Consider the following 17,274-nt stretch of genomic DNA (forward strand, 5'->3'; position numbering starts at 1 on the left):
ACTATATATATTTTAATACTGTGTTCTTTGATTTTCCCAAAAGTTAACTCTGGTAGAAAAGAAAGGAAGGGTTCTTCTGTGTGCTTCTCAAATTCCGAGTTGAACAGCAGACACTGGGGCAGCAGGATGGTGTGTGTCACTGTCTCACTGGGGTGCTCTGTGCCCCACACACCCCCAAAGCTGTGTTGCCTCAGGGACCCCACCCCTGAGGCCCCAGGAAGGCCACCTCTCTGGGCAGCAGCTCTGAATTTAAGAAAAATATGTCTTCTGTGCAAAGATTTGTCCTGAAGTCCTCAGAATCTTTTAGTTTCTTTTGTTGCTTTGTGATGTCTTGTGCCATTCAAATTGTTAATCTTTTTTTTTTTTTTTTTTTTTTTTAACATGGCCAGCTCAGCTGTGGTGGAGCTGGCACAGCACGTGGTGCTGGGGATCGAACCCAGTCCCTACTTCTTGGCTAAGCTTGCCTAAGCAGGCGCTTTAGACCACTAAGCTATCTCGCCGGCCCCTGCCTCTCATGTTTTAGGACCCCACAAAAGTGCAGCCAAATTCCCCAGGCATTTCTGCCTGGCCCCATGAAAGAAAAAGGAATCCTCACCCTAAAAAAGCATTATCATTTATACTTTCCTCTCAAGTGTATGCTACAGGTCTGGGACAAAAAGCAAACTTCAAAGAGGTCTGAAGTGTGGTGCCAGCTCAGGCTCCTCTTCGGGAATGGCCAGAGCGTCAGGCCGGCTGCTGCAGGGCACAGCGTAGGATTCCGGGACCTGGGGCTCAGTGACTCCTGCGCAGGGCGTAATTTAGGAAGCAGGGTGGACCCCTGCTGTCCTCTTATCCAGGCGTTTCCCAAAGAGCCGCTCAGCGCCGTACTGACCTCAGTCAGAGCTCTATGTAAATATGTTGCATTTGGCTACACATGTGAACATACATGTATGAGCATGTTCTGTATACTGAGCCTCCCACGAATGTTCCCTCTGCAAGAGTTCTGCAGGAAGACGGGTATGGGACTGAAAGTCAACCATCTAACGATGCTGCGCAGATGTAAAGCCCAGGCGCAGAGCAGCCACTTCCTCATCAAGCTGCACAGGTCTTTCCTTCATCTGAGGTGTTTTGTCCTTCCTATACAGAGGCAGACGCATGCATGTAAGCATGCAAGCACGCATGCGCGCACACACGCACGCGCACCCAGCACCTTGCACCCAAGCTGCCTCCTTCAGCCTTGCTCACCCATTCAAGAAGGGCACGTTGAGGCTCAGCTCAACCACTGCAGTGTCAAACACGAGCTCTCGCCCGTCTTCCTCCAAGCTCCTGCTCTTGGTGACTCAGAGGTGCTCCTGCGTCTCTTTCCTCCTCCCAGCTGCAGGCAGCTCAGTGCAGGTTCCACGTCGCGTCCATCTCGAGTCCCCTGCTGGCACAGGGCAGGCGTTGGAAGTGGTCTTCGTGGCCCAGCGAATGGCCCCCAGCTGTGGCTCCGACACAGTCCCAAGTGTACCAGCAGGCAGGAGCGGTGGGCCGGAAGCGTGCCCTGCAGCTTTCTCGAGTTGCCTGGGCTCCTCTGACTGAGCTAAATCCACGATTTGGTGTCCTTTGTTTGGAATGCTTCCAGGGAAGAAAAGAACCAAAAGTGAGCAAGAGAGTGAAAGCTGATCCAGCAAAGTAGCTCCGTCTTGGAAGAATGTAAAGCCCACATCCTGCATCCTGGCACATGTCTGGAGGACTTCCTGTCAGGAAATAACCCTCCTTGGAATCTCCTCACAAGAACACCCTAGTTCCTCTTTCTCCCTCAAAGTCTTGATTACTTGTTTAGCGGTTTTCCTAAGAATGAAAGATGTGACAAACCAATTTACATATTTTACCAGCTCTAACATGCACCAGTTATAAAGCTCACCATTAACTTACACTCCATGAAGAAAATGCTCCATTAAACCATGAGGAGATATCAGAGATTTTTAAAAATACGAAAATAAGAGCCTTAAATTGAGGAACTATATCAACATCATAGGTTGGTGACACCAGGCTATATGGGTCATGGTGTCCTCATCTGTTACAGGCATAGGTTGGATGAAATGAGACCCTGCAGGTCAAGCCACGCTTGAGTTCAATAACGCTGGGAAGTAATGTGCTTCCCTGGGAGGTAGTTGTGTGATGACCACCGGAACGGGAGTCCTGCACAGGCCTCTTCTATGTGTTGCCTTTCAGAATTTGAGTCAGTGAGGTGATGTCATAAGCCTGTAATCCCAGCGCTGTAGGAGGCTGAGGCAGGAAGTAGCTCATTGCAAAGGCCCTAGGTTCAATTTTGTTTTGAATTTTTTAAAAAGTCTCTTATTTACTTGTTTCTTTGGTACATGCTCACACTATGCAGCTCAGACTCAGTGATCCTCCTGTCTCAGCCTCCCCAGCGCTGGGATTACAGGCATCCATCACCATGTCCGGTATCAAGCTGGTCCAGCACAGCCGGGGTTCTGCGGCCAACACAGCATGCAGTAATGGGGATCGAACCCAGATCCTTGAGCTTGCCAGGCAGGCACTTAGACCACAGAGCTAGCTCCCCAACTCCTTAAGTTCAGTTCTTAATATGGAAAGAAAAAAGAATTGAGGGTCCTCACATGGCAGCGAAGCTACCAGTGTTCCTTTGACTAGTATGGCCAAAATGGTTTGGGAACCACTACTTTTGGGATCTTTTAGTGCCTGACAGTCAGTCGTGACAAACGTTACTTACTGTTCAGCGATATGCCCTGGTATGGATAGGTCAGCAATAAAACTCGAGCAGTTAGCTGGGCTTGAAGCTCAGTGACAGCACTTGCCTCAACTTGGGTTCAGTCTCTCACAGTACAAAAATAAAAATGTCAGCAAGGCAATTGTGTCTTAGACAGAAATTATGTTTTTGGGTTTTATTTTCTTTTGTACATTTTTGCTCTTGAATGATTTTAAATATTACAGCTGTTACATTTCACAATCAATAGGCCAGGGTGGTGGTACATGCCTGTAATCCCGCACTCAGGAGGCCAAGGCAAGAGGATTATAAGAGTTTAAAGACAAAAAAAAAAAGAGTTTAAGGACAGCTTGAGCTATAATAAATTATATAGAGTTCAAGGCTAGCAAGACCCTGTCTCAAAAAACAGTAACATTCTAACTGAGGAAATCCAATAAGGCATTTATCTTCCTGGCATCCGGCTGCCATTGTCCTTTACAAGTTGGAGTGCGGGCTGCAACGTGGACGAAAAGCTCTGCGTGGATGCTCAGGGCCTCCTGTTCTGCCTTCCCATCCAGGTGACATCGCGCCGGTACAAGGCACTGCATTTGACCTGCGAAGGCCAGTGGTGCTGGGCACACACCTACAGGAGTTTCACATTAATGGTTTCGACCACAATTTCTGTCTGAAGAGGTCTAAAGAAAAGCATTTTTGTGCAAGGTAAGGTCCTTTTCACTTACCACTGTTCAGGAGAAAGGAACATGAATGTGTGTGTGAGGTTTTGCTCCTGGCCGTATTACTAGATTTGTTGTGCGATAAGGGGCCAAATACCACAGCCTTTGTGTCTGCAGAAGTGGACCCCGCCTTTCCCCACCAACGCAGCATCCCTGCACCCAGCAGCCCTCCCCTGCCCCATCCTCCCCACGCTGCCACCTGTGCCTACCAAGCTCCCAGAGCCCTTTGCCTTTCCTAGGTCAGGAGTTAGCCCTGCCCACTCCCAGCAAGGCACAGGCAGTGCTGCTTGCAGCTGTCCCCACCCCAGGGCCAGTTTGGTCTGCATGCCTATCCTTGTGCTGAATGCCCAGCTCCTTGCTGTGCTGCTCATCTTTGGGAATCTCTCCCTGTGCCTCAGGCCCTGCTGGGTAGTGAGTCATCAGTCCTTGTTTAGGAATCTGAAGATATTAATGAAAAGAGAGAAAGAGTCCAAACTATCAAACTATCACAGAGACAGAAAGGACTTCACAAGCATCTGCCTCTCCAGAGCCCAGGCACCACACCCTGAGTATCCTCCCTGTCCAACCTCCTCCCTCCCTTGCTCCTCTTCCGCATCCTCCTTGCAGCAGGAAGTCCCTCCTGCTTCATGGATTCAGATCCTGGCCGTCTGCTTCCCAAACATCTTGTGCTTGCTGAGCCACTTTGCTGACAACATACTGTGGGCTGGAGGATGTTTTAACTTCTGCATGTATGTGTTTTGCCTCCTGGTGAGACTGTAAGACCCCACCTCCCACTCTGTGTGTGTGAGTGAGTGACTGGGGAGTGAACACAGCCTTGCACTGAGATACTTGCTGAGTTTCTCAGGTTGGCCTTGAACTTGCCATCCTGTCACCTCAGCCTCTGATGTAACTGGGATAACAGGCATGCACCACCATATTGGCTAGATTTTTAGCAATCTATATCCCTTCCGTAGCAAGTACAGATCCAAGTAGGAGCTCACCTCTGTAAAGGTCTAGTTTATTTAAAAAAGAAAGAAAGAAAGAAAGAAAGAAAGAAAGAAAGAAAGAAAGAAAGAAAGAAAGAAAGAAAGAGCGAGCCAGGTATGGTGGTGCAGGCCTGTAGGCCATGCACCCAGGAGGCTGAAGCAGGAGGGTTACCAGGAGTTCAAGATAGTGTGGCCTACACAGTCAGTTTAAGGCCAGCCTGAACTACATTTTGAGACCCTGTCTCTAAAACTTAAATAAATAAATGAAAAAGAGAATAAAAGAAAACACAGTGAATCACTGGAAACCCACATAGAACTGTTAGGAAGATCTAAGCAGCCTGCTCAAGCCCCTGGGAGGGGCACAGTTTAATTCAGACAAAATCTTGTCTTTCATAATATGTGACTAGTTCTTTCACCAGGCCAAGCAGAGAATTCCAATTCTGTGAAAAAGAACTTCGCCCCATGCACTGAGCGTGAAGTTCAGGGGTAGAACCTTTGTCCAGCACACATGGAGCCCTAGGTTCCCTCCCCAGCACTGCAGAGAGTAAGGAGCACGGTGGTGCATCTGTGGCTACAGCACTCTGGGAGGCTGAGCCAGGAGAATCACAAGTTTGAGCCCAGCCTAAACAATGTAGTAATTAAGCAAAACCATTTTTTTAAAATTTTTTTCATAATTTTATTGATAAACAAATAGCAATGAGACAGTTTCAAATCAAATCGCTAGGACAGTTTCGATAATTAGCACACTGCATACATTCTTCTTAGTGGTTAATTGCTGTACAAGATGCAGACTTGATATCCTATTTACAAACACCATTAGAACAAATCCCTCTATTCATTAAGAGAATGTAACTAATTTTTTTTTTTTGCGAATTGTATATGCTTATATCTAGTAATCTGAACAACTACTTTGAAGATAATGACACGCACTATAATAAGCATTGTTGAATTCCTATCATTTCATTTAGTGAAAATTATTTATTGTTTCTGCTTTTTTTTTTACAAGCAAAACCATTTTAAAAATAAGAAAAATTCTGGGGCTGTAGCTCAGTGTGAAGGCCCTAGGTTCAATCCCCAGTACTGCAAAATAAACAATAATTTAGAATCTCAGTCCCTCCTGGACCCCAAAACTGCCTCGCTCCTCTTCTTGCCCGTCTCCCCCGTGCCTCGTCCTTGCTCTGGGACCAGGTCTGATTCCCATCCCAAGCTTCTGCCTCTTGCCGCCCGGACCCACCGGTGGGCTTGTCTTCCCAGGGTGTACCATGCTGGCAGCGGGCGGACCCTGGAAGTGTACACCACCCAGCCCGGTGTCCAGTTTTACACGGGCAACTTCCTGGATGGCACCCTGAAGGGCAAGAGTGGAGCCGTCTATCCCAGGCACTCCGGCTTCTGCCTCGAGACCCAGAACTGGCCTGACGCAGTCAATCGGGTAAGCTGTGGGCTGGCTTGTCAAGAGACCACAGTCCCACTATCTGGCACAAGGGCCACAACACTCAAGTGAGACTTGGGGACTCAGAAGTCCATTTTTGTCCTCCAAGCCATGCAGAATACACACATCCTGTCACCAGGTTCCTGACGTGGCATTTCCTGGTCCTTAGAAAACTCGATTTTGTACCTTCCAAACCTTTGTTTGGTGTAATGTTTCTCCACATTAATCCCCAGTCATTTCGTGCAGCCCCCCTTTAAGCAGAGCCCTTCCGTTTTGTTTGTGCCCCCATGACTTTCTCTTTCAGCTGTCCCTTACAGCGGTGCTCCTCAGAGTGCCCGCCCCGATGACACTCCCACCTTGCCCTAGAACACAAATGAACCTGTTGCTTCCTCCAGCCCGAAAGTCTTGCTTTGTCCAAGTGTGCTTGCTGATAAGGGCCTTCCTCCCAGCCCAAGCTCTTCATCCCATTGCAAAACCATGATCCAGTGTCCCGTGCTGGCCCCGGCCCCGGCGCACAGGTCTAGAGACCCGTCCAGAAGCACGCCCTGAGCGGTCGGCGGTGGGACCGGCCGGCAAGGTGTAACCTGGTGCTTTCCCCTCGGCAGCCCCACTTCCCTCCTGCGGTGCTGCGGCCTGGCGAGGAGTACAACCACACCACCTGGTTCAAGTTTTCTGTGGCTTGAAGAAGGGTGAAGATCGCTGCCCGGGCCAGGGCCCTGGGCTGCCGGTCTCCTGTCCAGAGACAAGGTGAAGACCAAAGCTTGACAAGTAATTCTGTGCATCAAATCTTACGAATGGTAGCATCAGGATAAGTCGAAATATTGATCTCTTCTTTGAGTGACCAGCAGTAGGCTGTGTCATAATAATAGCCTGAATATTGATTAGTTCTTCAAGTGACCAGTAGGCTGTGTCCAAAGACAAGCTCTATTTTCTGTGCAGCTCAGAGGGCGAGTGAACTCAGCCACCAGTGTGCCCACCCAAGCCCAACAGTGGTTCCTTGGGACCCTCTTGCTGTTAGGCGCCATCTCCACTGCCTTGTTCTTGTCTACTTTTTTCCCTTCCTTTCTTTGCTAACAGATGACAACCAGGGCTTCAGGTCATGCCAGTTCAGGTCCTCTTCTTTGCTTCTACCTTTGATTGTTGACACATTGCCAGGGTCATGGAAGGGTATGGAGAGATCTGGCTGCTGGGCTATGTTAGGGAGCCAGTCAGTCTCACATTCCCTTTTGTAATCCGCACTAGGCTGAAATGTCTCTTAGCTTCCTTGCCTTTGCTATTCACTGAGAAAGCCCAGGCCAGCCAAGACCTGCAAGAAGGGGCAGGAGCCGAGCATGAGGAGAGCAGAGGCTGAGTTTCAGAGAGGAGGCTGGAGGCGCCTCTTATGCTAGACAGTCCACTCAGCAGTGATAGGCTTGGGCCGGTGACTTTCACAGAAATGTATTTTATATACTATCTACTACAAACACTTGAAATAAAATCAAAACTACACCTTCAGAAGACTGCAGTTCTCTTGTCATGAAGCGTCAACACGGGTTTTGGGAAGTGGATCAAGTGTGTGGTGTGTTCCAGATTCTGGGCTCTCTGACAGAAGCCCCAACATTTTCCCGGAGGAAGGCCACCAACTGGTGACCTACTGGGCTTACCATACCTCCACTTTCTTTGAAACCAACAGCAAACAAAAGGCACTTTCTAAATTCATCTCAGCATGGATTTCCCGAGCACTTACACAGTATGGTCCTTCACTCGGCCTTCAGGGGCCTCACAATGTAATGAGAAGTATTCTGTCTTCCCAGGAATAGCACTGAGGAAGGTGACACTAATAACAGTCAGATCCAGAACTGGCAGCCCCGAGCACTAACTGGTTCTGTCGGCCTTACTTGGCCCTTTGGTTTCTTACCTGTGAGATGAAAGGAGCTGCAGTTGCTGAGAACATGAATACACCCTGCTGGACGGGGCCCAAAGTGAGGCCCTTATTCAAGTTCTTGTTCCTCAAGCCCACACCGTCCCCTTATGGTTAGGATGAAGCACCTGAGAAGATGACAATACTTGTTTGAGCTGGCTGGAGCATTCAGCAATGAATGCTGGGAGCCTGGAGCTTCAACCCTGTCTCTCCTCCTTGCTGGGTATGAGAAGACCTGTAGGCCTAACCAGATCATTGTTTTTTCATCTTTATTTGGTACAGGGTCTCACTATGCAGCTCGGACTCACAGCGATCTTCCTGCCTCAGCCTCCCCAGCACTGGGATTCCAGGTGTGCACCACCACACCCAGCTTTGGGTCTGGCACAGCACACCTGGGATCCCGGGGCTGGCATGGCATGTGGTACCAGGGATCAAGCCCGGGTCCTTGCACTTGCCAGGCAGGCGCTTAGACCGCTGAGCTATCTCCTCAGCTCTGGATCACTGTTTATAGCGTTCCCAACAATTTGTACTTCTGTCACACTTTCTTCTAGGAGCCCCTGGACAATTAAATTCTTATGGTTACCATCTCCTCCATTAGGAAAATTGTTTCTCCACGCTTCATTGTAGTAATTGTGAGAGCCTAGAGAGGTTTTGTCTGACCTATACAACCTGCAACAGATGAAGTCCTTGTGAAGAAGAGGTCCCAGGCTGGAGAAAGTCACACTGCTAGAAAAGTGGCAGATCTGGAGCACATGTCGGTAGCCTTTGATAAGAAGCCCAGTGTATGTCCTATTGGCACCATACTAAATAATGTGAGGATTTATATATCCAGTGCTGAGAAACGAAGCGTATTTACTCAGTCACCTAATGTGAAGATTTATATATCCAGTGCTGATAAAGCATTTTTATTCAATCGCCATTGGTAGATACAATACTTTTCTGGAGGGAAATTAGGAAGAATGTAAATATGACAAACTTGCAAAACTCATCACCTAATAATTCCTCACCGAGATTGTATAGAAATGCTAGCAAAAATGTATGAAGACGGGGTGAGGGAGATGGCTCAGTGGAATAAGCGCTTCCCTGGCAAACGGAAGGGCCTGAGTTCAATCCCCGGTTCCAAAAAAAAAAAAAAAAAAAATGTATGAAGACAAACATTCAGACAAATGTGTTCACTGAAACCTCACTGATAATAGTGAAAAACTTTTTAAGCTACCTAATGCCATTGTGATGGAAACAGATTCATGAGAATTCACACAATGGGGTATACTATGTGATCATTAAAAAGGATTAGGTAAAGTGGGGCAGGGTGCCTCACCTGTAATCCTAGCAGTTTAAGGTCCAGCCAGGCCTGGGCAACATGGTAAGACCTCAGCTCAAAATAGAGAGTGCCAGAGATGCGGCTCAGTGGGCCCTGGTTCAATGCCTTACACTGCAGGTGCTAGGGGGCATCAACTAATACATAGTCCTTTTTTTTTTTGTATGGGGAATCAAACTCAGGACCTTGTGCTTGCCAGGTAGACATGGTTCCACTGAGCTACATCCCCGGCCCACTGTTCTTTTGATAAAAACTTTTTTTTTTTTTAAACAGGGTCTTGTTGTATATAGTTCAGTCTGACCTTGACTTCACTATGTAGTCCACACTGGCCTCAAATTCATGGCGATTCTCCTGGGTCAGCCTCCTGCATGCTTGGATTACAGGCATGTGCCACCATGCCAGACCTGTCCTGTTTTTGTAACACAAAACAAAAACTTATGTATGTATCCGTAAAGTCTGGGATACTATCAACAAGTGACCCAGGGGACCAGGGAGATGGCTCAGTGGAATAAGTACTTCCCTGGCAAGTGCAAGGGCCTGAGTTCAATCCCCGGTTCTGAAAAAAAAAAAAAGTGACCTCTGAGAAGAAGCTGAGGGAAGGAAGAACCTCCGAGTTTTACTTTATTGGTGCAATATGAATTGTCAAACATGCTCCTTTTGCAATTTGAAAAAATTTAAGTCCCTAAAATGGGGACGGAGGGGAGTGAGCATCCTGATTTCCATCATCGTGTCCAGAAGCACCGCGGAGCCGCTGTGCACACTGCAGCCGCTGGGCGGCGCACATGCTCATCCTCTGCTCACCAGGAAGGGCCGATCTCTTCTCTCCGACAGGCGCCAGCTGCAGTTCTCTGCACTCTAGAATTAGCCAGGTGTGCGTTAACCAAGAGATCTCAAGGGTCGTCGCAGTTATTTCTGTTGCTGAGATAAAATACCAAACACCCACAAGTGAAGGGAGGAAAGGTTTACTTAGCTCATGCTTTGGAGAGATTTCTGTCCATACCAGTTGGCTCCAGGGCATTGGGGCAGGGAAGGCAGGCAGGCAGGCAGGCAGGCAGGCAGTCATGGCAGGCAGAAAAGTACAGAGCATCAAAGGATGACCACAGCTCTCTCTGACCTCTAGGTCTTTCCAAGCTGCTTAAGGCAGGCAGCACGCACACCCGTAGTCCTAGTGCCCTAGAGCCTGGCGTTGCAACATGAATCAATCCCAGCGCCACACACTGTAGACCCAGCTACCTCTGAAAAAGCCCCACATATGACACATGAGGCTTAGGAGAGCCGTCTAGACACAAGCCATTACAGGGTAAACTAGTAAGTTGACTGGAATCTATGTACTAGTTCCATTAAATTAATATATCAATGTAGGGTTATAATATTTTAGGAGCCATAATCGTTTTATGAAACAGGAAAGAAAAAACATTTTCTTACAAGAAAACATAACAAAATTTAATGGTCTCTAACATTGGGAACACATTTATCAGCCAAAATACTTTTTTGCCTCTATCTTCAAAAACAATTGTTTTTAATACTAGGCCAGGTCTCAGTAGTCCAAGTAAGGATAGTCACCTGCAGGGCACTGAAAGACAGAACTAGTATTTCAGTTGTCCATGAAAGAAAGAAAAAAGGCTCAGTTGTTAAACCATAAATCTGATGAAGCAAAAATTTAGAGAATTTTTTTGTATGTGTGGAAGTAGCCAGTCTATCCTTTTTTGTGAAATACAACCAAAAACTCTGAGAAACACCTTCTAAAAGAACAAAAAAAAGACCTTCACATAGTTGAGATGGTAGGGTGACGGCAAGCCAGTGGATCATAGCATTTTCTGTTCTTTATGATGAACTCACTGAAGCCTTCAGCAAGAAATAAAACATGACAAGATAGAATAGTACAATAATAGCACATGCCATAGCGTGCAGGAGTCATTAGGTGACCCAGAATACTCCAATCCTCAGAAGTTCAATGTCCATAAATACTGGCCAGCAAGGCAGGGGCAGGTACCTCAGGAGCATGTGCCTAATGAATAGTTTCCAAACAGCAGGACATGCAAAACTAAAACATTTGTTTCAAAGCATTGTTTTAAAATAAGGGTCTACAGGATCTTAGGGTCTCACTATGTAGCTTGGACTCATTCATAGTCATCACCTGTCTTCAGCCTCCCAAAGAGCTGGGATTACAGAAACATGCCACCAGGCCCAGTCTAAATCACCATCTCAGCACGCTTTGGGGGCAGGGCTGGCACATGCCAGGAACCCCGGGTACACCATGCCGGCCACTGAACCTGAAACTCGGCACAGTGGCACATGCCTGCAATCCCAGTGCTGGGGAAGCTGAGACAGGAGGATTACTTCGAGTTCTGAGCTACATAGCAAGATCCTGTACCAATTAAACAAATAAAGATTTTGTTTTTAATTTTAAAAAAACCTCTTGAACTGTGGTAGGAGCAGTGAGAATCCACGGTCTCTCTGCCTGGGACTGCTCCCCTTCTCACGCCTGCCTACTGCTGCCAGGGCTCTGCAGGGACAAATGGAAGAGAGGCCTGCGAGCTCCTGCGCTAGAGGGAGGCCCACTCCATCTGCAGCAGTAGCCAGCTGAAGTAATGATCTTGGTGCTGTGTCAGCGGGGCGGGCCTGGGGCTCCAGAACTGGAGGTCACAGCCAGACAAGTAACACAGAGGCTGGCGATGTATACGAGCAATCAGAGAGGGTCTGTGCTGCAGACTACTCTTAGCCAAGGCCCAGGCTGCGTGCACATGTGGGAGCAATGAAGTAAGGCTCAGGGAGGCTCGGTGTGTGGCTCAGAGGCAGGGCACATGCCTAACGCGTGCAAGGACCTGATTCAATGCCAGCACCAACAAAAAAACAAGGGGTGGGGGGCCGTGCTCAGCAAAAGCAGAAGTCAGGACAGACCTGAAGTCGACCTAGAACATGGGCAAAGAGTCACCTAGACAGAGATCCTCAGAGCACAGACATGGGACTGCTGGAGGCAGTTGAGCACAACCTCTCTGCAGTGACTGGCAGACCACCACCCTCCTCAGGCACAGGGTGGCACCTGAAGAGTGGATGGGGGTGGCACACAGCCTGGAATCCCAGAACTGCAGAAGGTGAGGCAGGAGGATCACAAATTCCAGTCTTGCCTGGGCAACTTAGTAAGACTTTGTTTCAAAAAATTAAAAAAGGTGGGGGAGGAGGGAAAGATAGCTCAGTGGACTAAAGTGCCTACTTAGGCAAGCACAGGGACCGCAGTTCGATCCCCAGTACCACATGCTGCGCCAGGGTGGGCTGAGCCGGCCACAGAGACTGGGTGCAGAAGCATACGCCTGTAATGCCAGCACTGAGAAGGCTGAAAAACAGGAGGATCACTATGACTCCACGCTGTATGGTGGGATCCTGTAACAACAAGAGGAAAAAAAAAAGGCAGGGGATGTTTATCGTGGTTTGGGGTTCTTGCAAGGCAAACAATGTAACACAGGACACATTTTACAATGAATCACCCAAGAATCATATATGAGAAGTACAGGAAATCTGTCCACACAAACACTAAAAACTCCCACTGATAGCCTAGATCCTGATACCCTGCATGAGTCCAGCTGAAAACTTAGAGCTCGTATCAATGCCTCCCCCAAGTCCAACTGGGGACCTTGAGCCCACAAGAAAGTCTCATGCAGGTCCACTTCACAGATGTGTGTGGGAAAGGCCCCAAGGTCAGTGGTGGAAGCTGGGAAGTCTATGCCAGCGGGATGAAGGCTCTGTGCCAGCAGGCTGAGGGATCTGCACTGGAGCCAGGAAGCAACGCTCAAGGTAAGCACTGGAGCTCCCCCAAAAGTACCACAGCTGTCCTCGGCAACAGTGGGGTCCCAAGCTCCTCCAGCGATGAGGAAAGCTGAGTTCCCATAGGAAAGCGAAGGTGACAAGCTTCTCCAGGAGGCTGAGCAGCGCACCATCTTCCCCTCCGGAGCCAGGAAGCAACGCTCAAGACAAGGACCAGAGCTCCTCCAAAGTTCATCGGGAAAGCCAGCATGACAAGGTCCTCCAGCAGAGCAGCCCAAAAGAACTAGCAGCTTCCAACAGCTCCAACAGCTTCTCCAAACAGCATCCTAACAGCTTTTGTTGGCAGCTTCTCCTGTTCTGCCTTTATGCTGCAGGCAACAATCCTCAGGTGGGCCTCCTGCACCCAGCACCACACTGATTTAATTCATCTGGGTGCAAGAAATTGATCACCTGTTAGAAATCCACTACAATGTAGGTCAGTGCAAAGACCTGGGTTCAGTCCCCAGTATGAGGGGGAAAAAAAAGTTTAAAACTAAGTAAAATATAGATTATAAAAAAAAAAAAGAAAAAGAACCAAGCAAGTGAGCCAAGGAGATAGTTCAGTGGCATAAGTGCCTGCCTGGCAAGTGCAAAGTCTCAAGTTCGATCCCTGGTACCTCAAAAAGTCTGATGTTGAAAAAAGTACAGTAATACATGAAGAGTTACTGAGAGGTTCAAATGTAGATCTGACATGGCAGAATAAAGTAAACCTGAAGACAGATTAATACAAATTAGGCAGTCAGGGAAACAAAAAGACTGAACCGAACAGAACCAGAGACCTGCAGGACATCAAACGTAAGTGCCAGAAGGAAAACTATTTTGAGAAAATAATGGCAGACAGGGCTGGCCAAATAGCTCAGAGGACTAAAGCACCTGCAAGCAGGCGCAGGGGCTGGGGGTCAATCCCCGGCCTGCTGTGCTGGCCCTGCTGCCAGGATGCGCTGAGATGGTAACTGAGATCGGGCATGGTGGCGCACGCCTGTAATCCCAGCTCTTGGGAGGCTGTAAACAGGCAGATCACTACTAGTCTGACCTAGTAGTAAGACCCTGAACACCCTGTAGACCCTTCCCTAAAATTAGAAAAAAAAGAAAGAGAAAATAATGGCAGAAAACTCAAATTTGCTTTAAAGAAAACTCACTGAAGCAGCCAAGAAATTCAACAAAATTCAAGAAAAATGAAGAGATCCCCACCTAAATATATCATATTTAAACTGCCGGATGCCAAAGGCAAAGAAAAATATTGAAAGCAGCATGAGAAATCAGACCTGCTACCATACGAAGCCACCAATGCAACTGATGACGTCTCACTTGGAACAAGAGTCCAGAGACTGACCCTGGACTCCAAGACTTTAACAGATTGAAAGCAAATGGCTGGAAAAAGCCAACCAAAGGTAGACAGCTAGAGCAGCTACCTAAATACAAAATAAAATACTTTAAGATAAGCATTACTAGAGACGGGGATACTTCATGAAAAAAGGAACAATATCGGCAAAATACAACAATTACAAACTTAGGAATGTACCTCCTAAGAGCCTCAAAGGCCCTGAAGCACTAACTATGGCCAGAGGTTGTCCCTAGGATTTCTTTAGTGTAGGGCATAACTTAATCTGTTAAACACTCCTTCGAATTTCCTGAATACTCGAATTTCCTGAATACTAGAATGTAATTTTTTTAAGTGTTCCTTTGAGCACAGTGACCTCTACTGGTACTAATATAAATTAAAACACGGTTTCTGTTTTATGAAAACTTAGGGTTGTTTGGTTAGAGGGTTAGAGAAACCTAGATAAGAACACACAGAACTCCCTTGAATCACGTGCATCTTGCTAACTTCCTTATCACAACAGCAATAAATCAGGCTAATCTACACCCAGACAGACAGTTCCGAACAGTGAACTGGGAGCTGAGAGTGGAGGTTTTCTGTCCTGGTTGCATAATTCCAGGGGAGGTTACTACACTGTTACTGCCTTGGCTTCACCCTTACTGCTTTTAATTTCATTAGAATTTTTTTAAGGTCCCAAGAGGATCCTCATGCAAAAAGAGTAGGGACGAGAACCACTGCCATACAGTAAGAGCGTATCTCACTGCACTCACCGATATTATGGTAAGAAATTAATGAGTTTATCCAGAATGTACTTCCTTCATTTACAAAGCACTTTGTCAAGGAATGAGTCATGGAGAAAAGTCTTACCAAACCAGAAGCACCAATAAGTCTTGGCATCCAAGATCAGAGATAATTATTGTTGAGTTTTTTGTTGTTTTGAGACTAGGTCTCAGTATGTAGCCCAGGCTGGCCTTGAAATCACTAGGGAGCTCACTCTGGCCTTGAACTCATGGCGGCCCTCCTGCCTTGATCTTATTCTGGGGATTTCAAACTTGGAGGTGGCTAGGAATAGTGATGTATGTTTGTAATCCCAGCACTCTGGGAGACTGAAACAGAAAGAGTGTAAGTTCAAATCCAGCCTGGGCAATTGGTGATGTAGCACAGGGTAACACTCTTGGGTTCAATCCCCAGTACAGCTAAATAAAAAAATAAAAATGAAGAACAGAAAAAGCTGAAGAAAAGTATCATGTATCTAAACCAAGAGTCTACAAATGCTTTCTACAAAGTGAAAATGAGAGTAAATATTTTAGGCTTTGTGGGACTTAAGCATTTGTCACAAGGGCTGGGGAGATAGCTCTGCGACACAGTGTCTACCTGGCAAGTGCAAGGTCCTGAGTTCAATTCCCAGTCCAGCCCTTGAATTGGTCTCAATTACTGATTCTGCTACTATAACACAAAAAAAAAAAAAAAAAAAAAAAAAAAAAAAAAAAAAAATCATGGATAATAGGTAAACAAATGACAATGGCCATGTTCCAATAAAATCTTAAGGATTCCACAAGTTTAATTTCATGTAACTTTCATGTCATGAAATGTTCTAATTTTTTAATCATGCAAAAATGTAAAACCCATCTTAGCTCATCAGCCATAAGAAAACAGCAACAGGCCAAATCTGACCTGTAGGACACAATGTGCTTATCCTTAGTTATGAGGGAAAAAGAAAACCACTATCTTTTTTTCTCTGACCTACACTACCCAACACTTCTGACATCAGGTGTTTTTCCCCATACACCAAGCAAGCAATTCTGCAGCAGATACCTCCGTGGGTTTAATGTGCTAAAATGCACACAAAATTCAAGGAAACACTTATTACCTGTTTACAATAAAAATACAAGATGCCAGATTCCAGCACTGTGGGAGGCTGAGGAAGAATAATCTCAAATTGGAGCCCAACCTGAGCAATTGAGGACTGTCTCAATATAAAAGGCCAGAGATAGGGCTCAGTACAAAGGACCTGGATTAAATCCCAGTACTGCAAAAAAGACAGGAGAGACAGATAGGGATGAGAAAGAGACACACAGAGGCAGAGCTGCAGATGGAGATAGAGGGAGGCGGACAGAGAATAGTGAGCCACACTGGACCAGACACGAAGGAAGGTCCACGGAGCTTCCATACTGTCTCTAGGCTTACCATTCTCCAACTACCCAGCTAGCCACGGCTCTGTGGGGTTTTACGCAGGTTTCATGGCATAGACATGATTAAATCACTGGCCACTGGTGGTCAGCTGTAACCTGCGTCCGCCCTGAGGATGGACGTGGGGTTCAAAGTCCCAAGTTTCTAACAGTGCCTTCCTTGGTCTTTCTAACTCTAGGGGCTCCAACACCAATCTGTCCATCTTACTAGCATACCAAAAACCCCACTTTCACCATCCTATAACTTCTCAGGGTTAGAGCTGGGGATGGAGCTGAGCAAGGCAGCACTTGCCTACCAAGTGTAAGGTTCCAAGTTAGATTCCCAGTACAAAAAAATTCTGAGCATTTTGGAAGGTCTTTAAGATCTTCCAGGAAGTAAAACACTAAATAAATATGTTAGTTATCTAACAATAATCACACTAAACACAAAAGAAAGGATATTAACATTAGCCAGGCATGGTGGAGCACACGTGTAATGCCAGCACTTGGAGGCTGAAGCAGGAGGATCACTGTTTCGCTAGAAGCCAGCCTGGGCTGCATGAGGAGTTCAATCTGAACTACCAACCAAACAACAAAAACCACATTAAAGTACAGCATATGCACCTTACCAGGCAAAGGGTGTATTCTTGATATGGGTGCAAAGGAACTCTGGTGATAGCCCTTATGACACAGCCTGGGATGACCTTTTCTCCTGCTACCCCAAGACTCTCACACTGAGCTACATCCCATCCTCTTTTTTCCTTTTTTGTTTTTGAGACAGGGTCTAGGTATCACATTCAGGCTGACCTCCAACTCACAGTGATCCTTCTACCTCAGCCTCTGAATGCTGGGGCTACAGGCATGTTCGGTGCCTCATACACGCACAGCATATGCTCTACCACTGAGCTACACAGCCCCTCCTGAGACAAGATCTAAATCGTGCCGGTGG

The 17,274-nt window shown here is 47.0% G+C and overlaps 1 protein-coding gene across 1 annotated transcript in view; it reads left to right on the top strand.

The window, feature by feature from the left end:
- Galm (galactose mutarotase) overlaps positions 1-7,299 on the top strand; it is a 76,211-nt gene extending 68,912 nt beyond the window's left edge. Inside the window, exons 5-7 of the mRNA XM_004627626.2 lie at positions 3,268-3,409; positions 5,643-5,817; positions 6,423-7,299. Coding sequence (XP_004627683.1) covers positions 3,268-3,409; positions 5,643-5,817; positions 6,423-6,500 — 395 coding nt within the window. The 3' untranslated portion in view covers positions 6,501-7,299. The remainder of the gene's footprint in view (positions 1-3,267; positions 3,410-5,642; positions 5,818-6,422) is intronic.
- The last annotated feature ends 9,975 nt before the right edge of the window (positions 7,300-17,274 follow it).

This window comes from Octodon degus, unplaced genomic scaffold, assembly GCF_000260255.1.
Source record: "Octodon degus isolate 3935 unplaced genomic scaffold, OctDeg1.0 scaffold00020, whole genome shotgun sequence".
Classification (NCBI taxonomy): Eukaryota; Metazoa; Chordata; class Mammalia; order Rodentia; family Octodontidae; genus Octodon; species Octodon degus.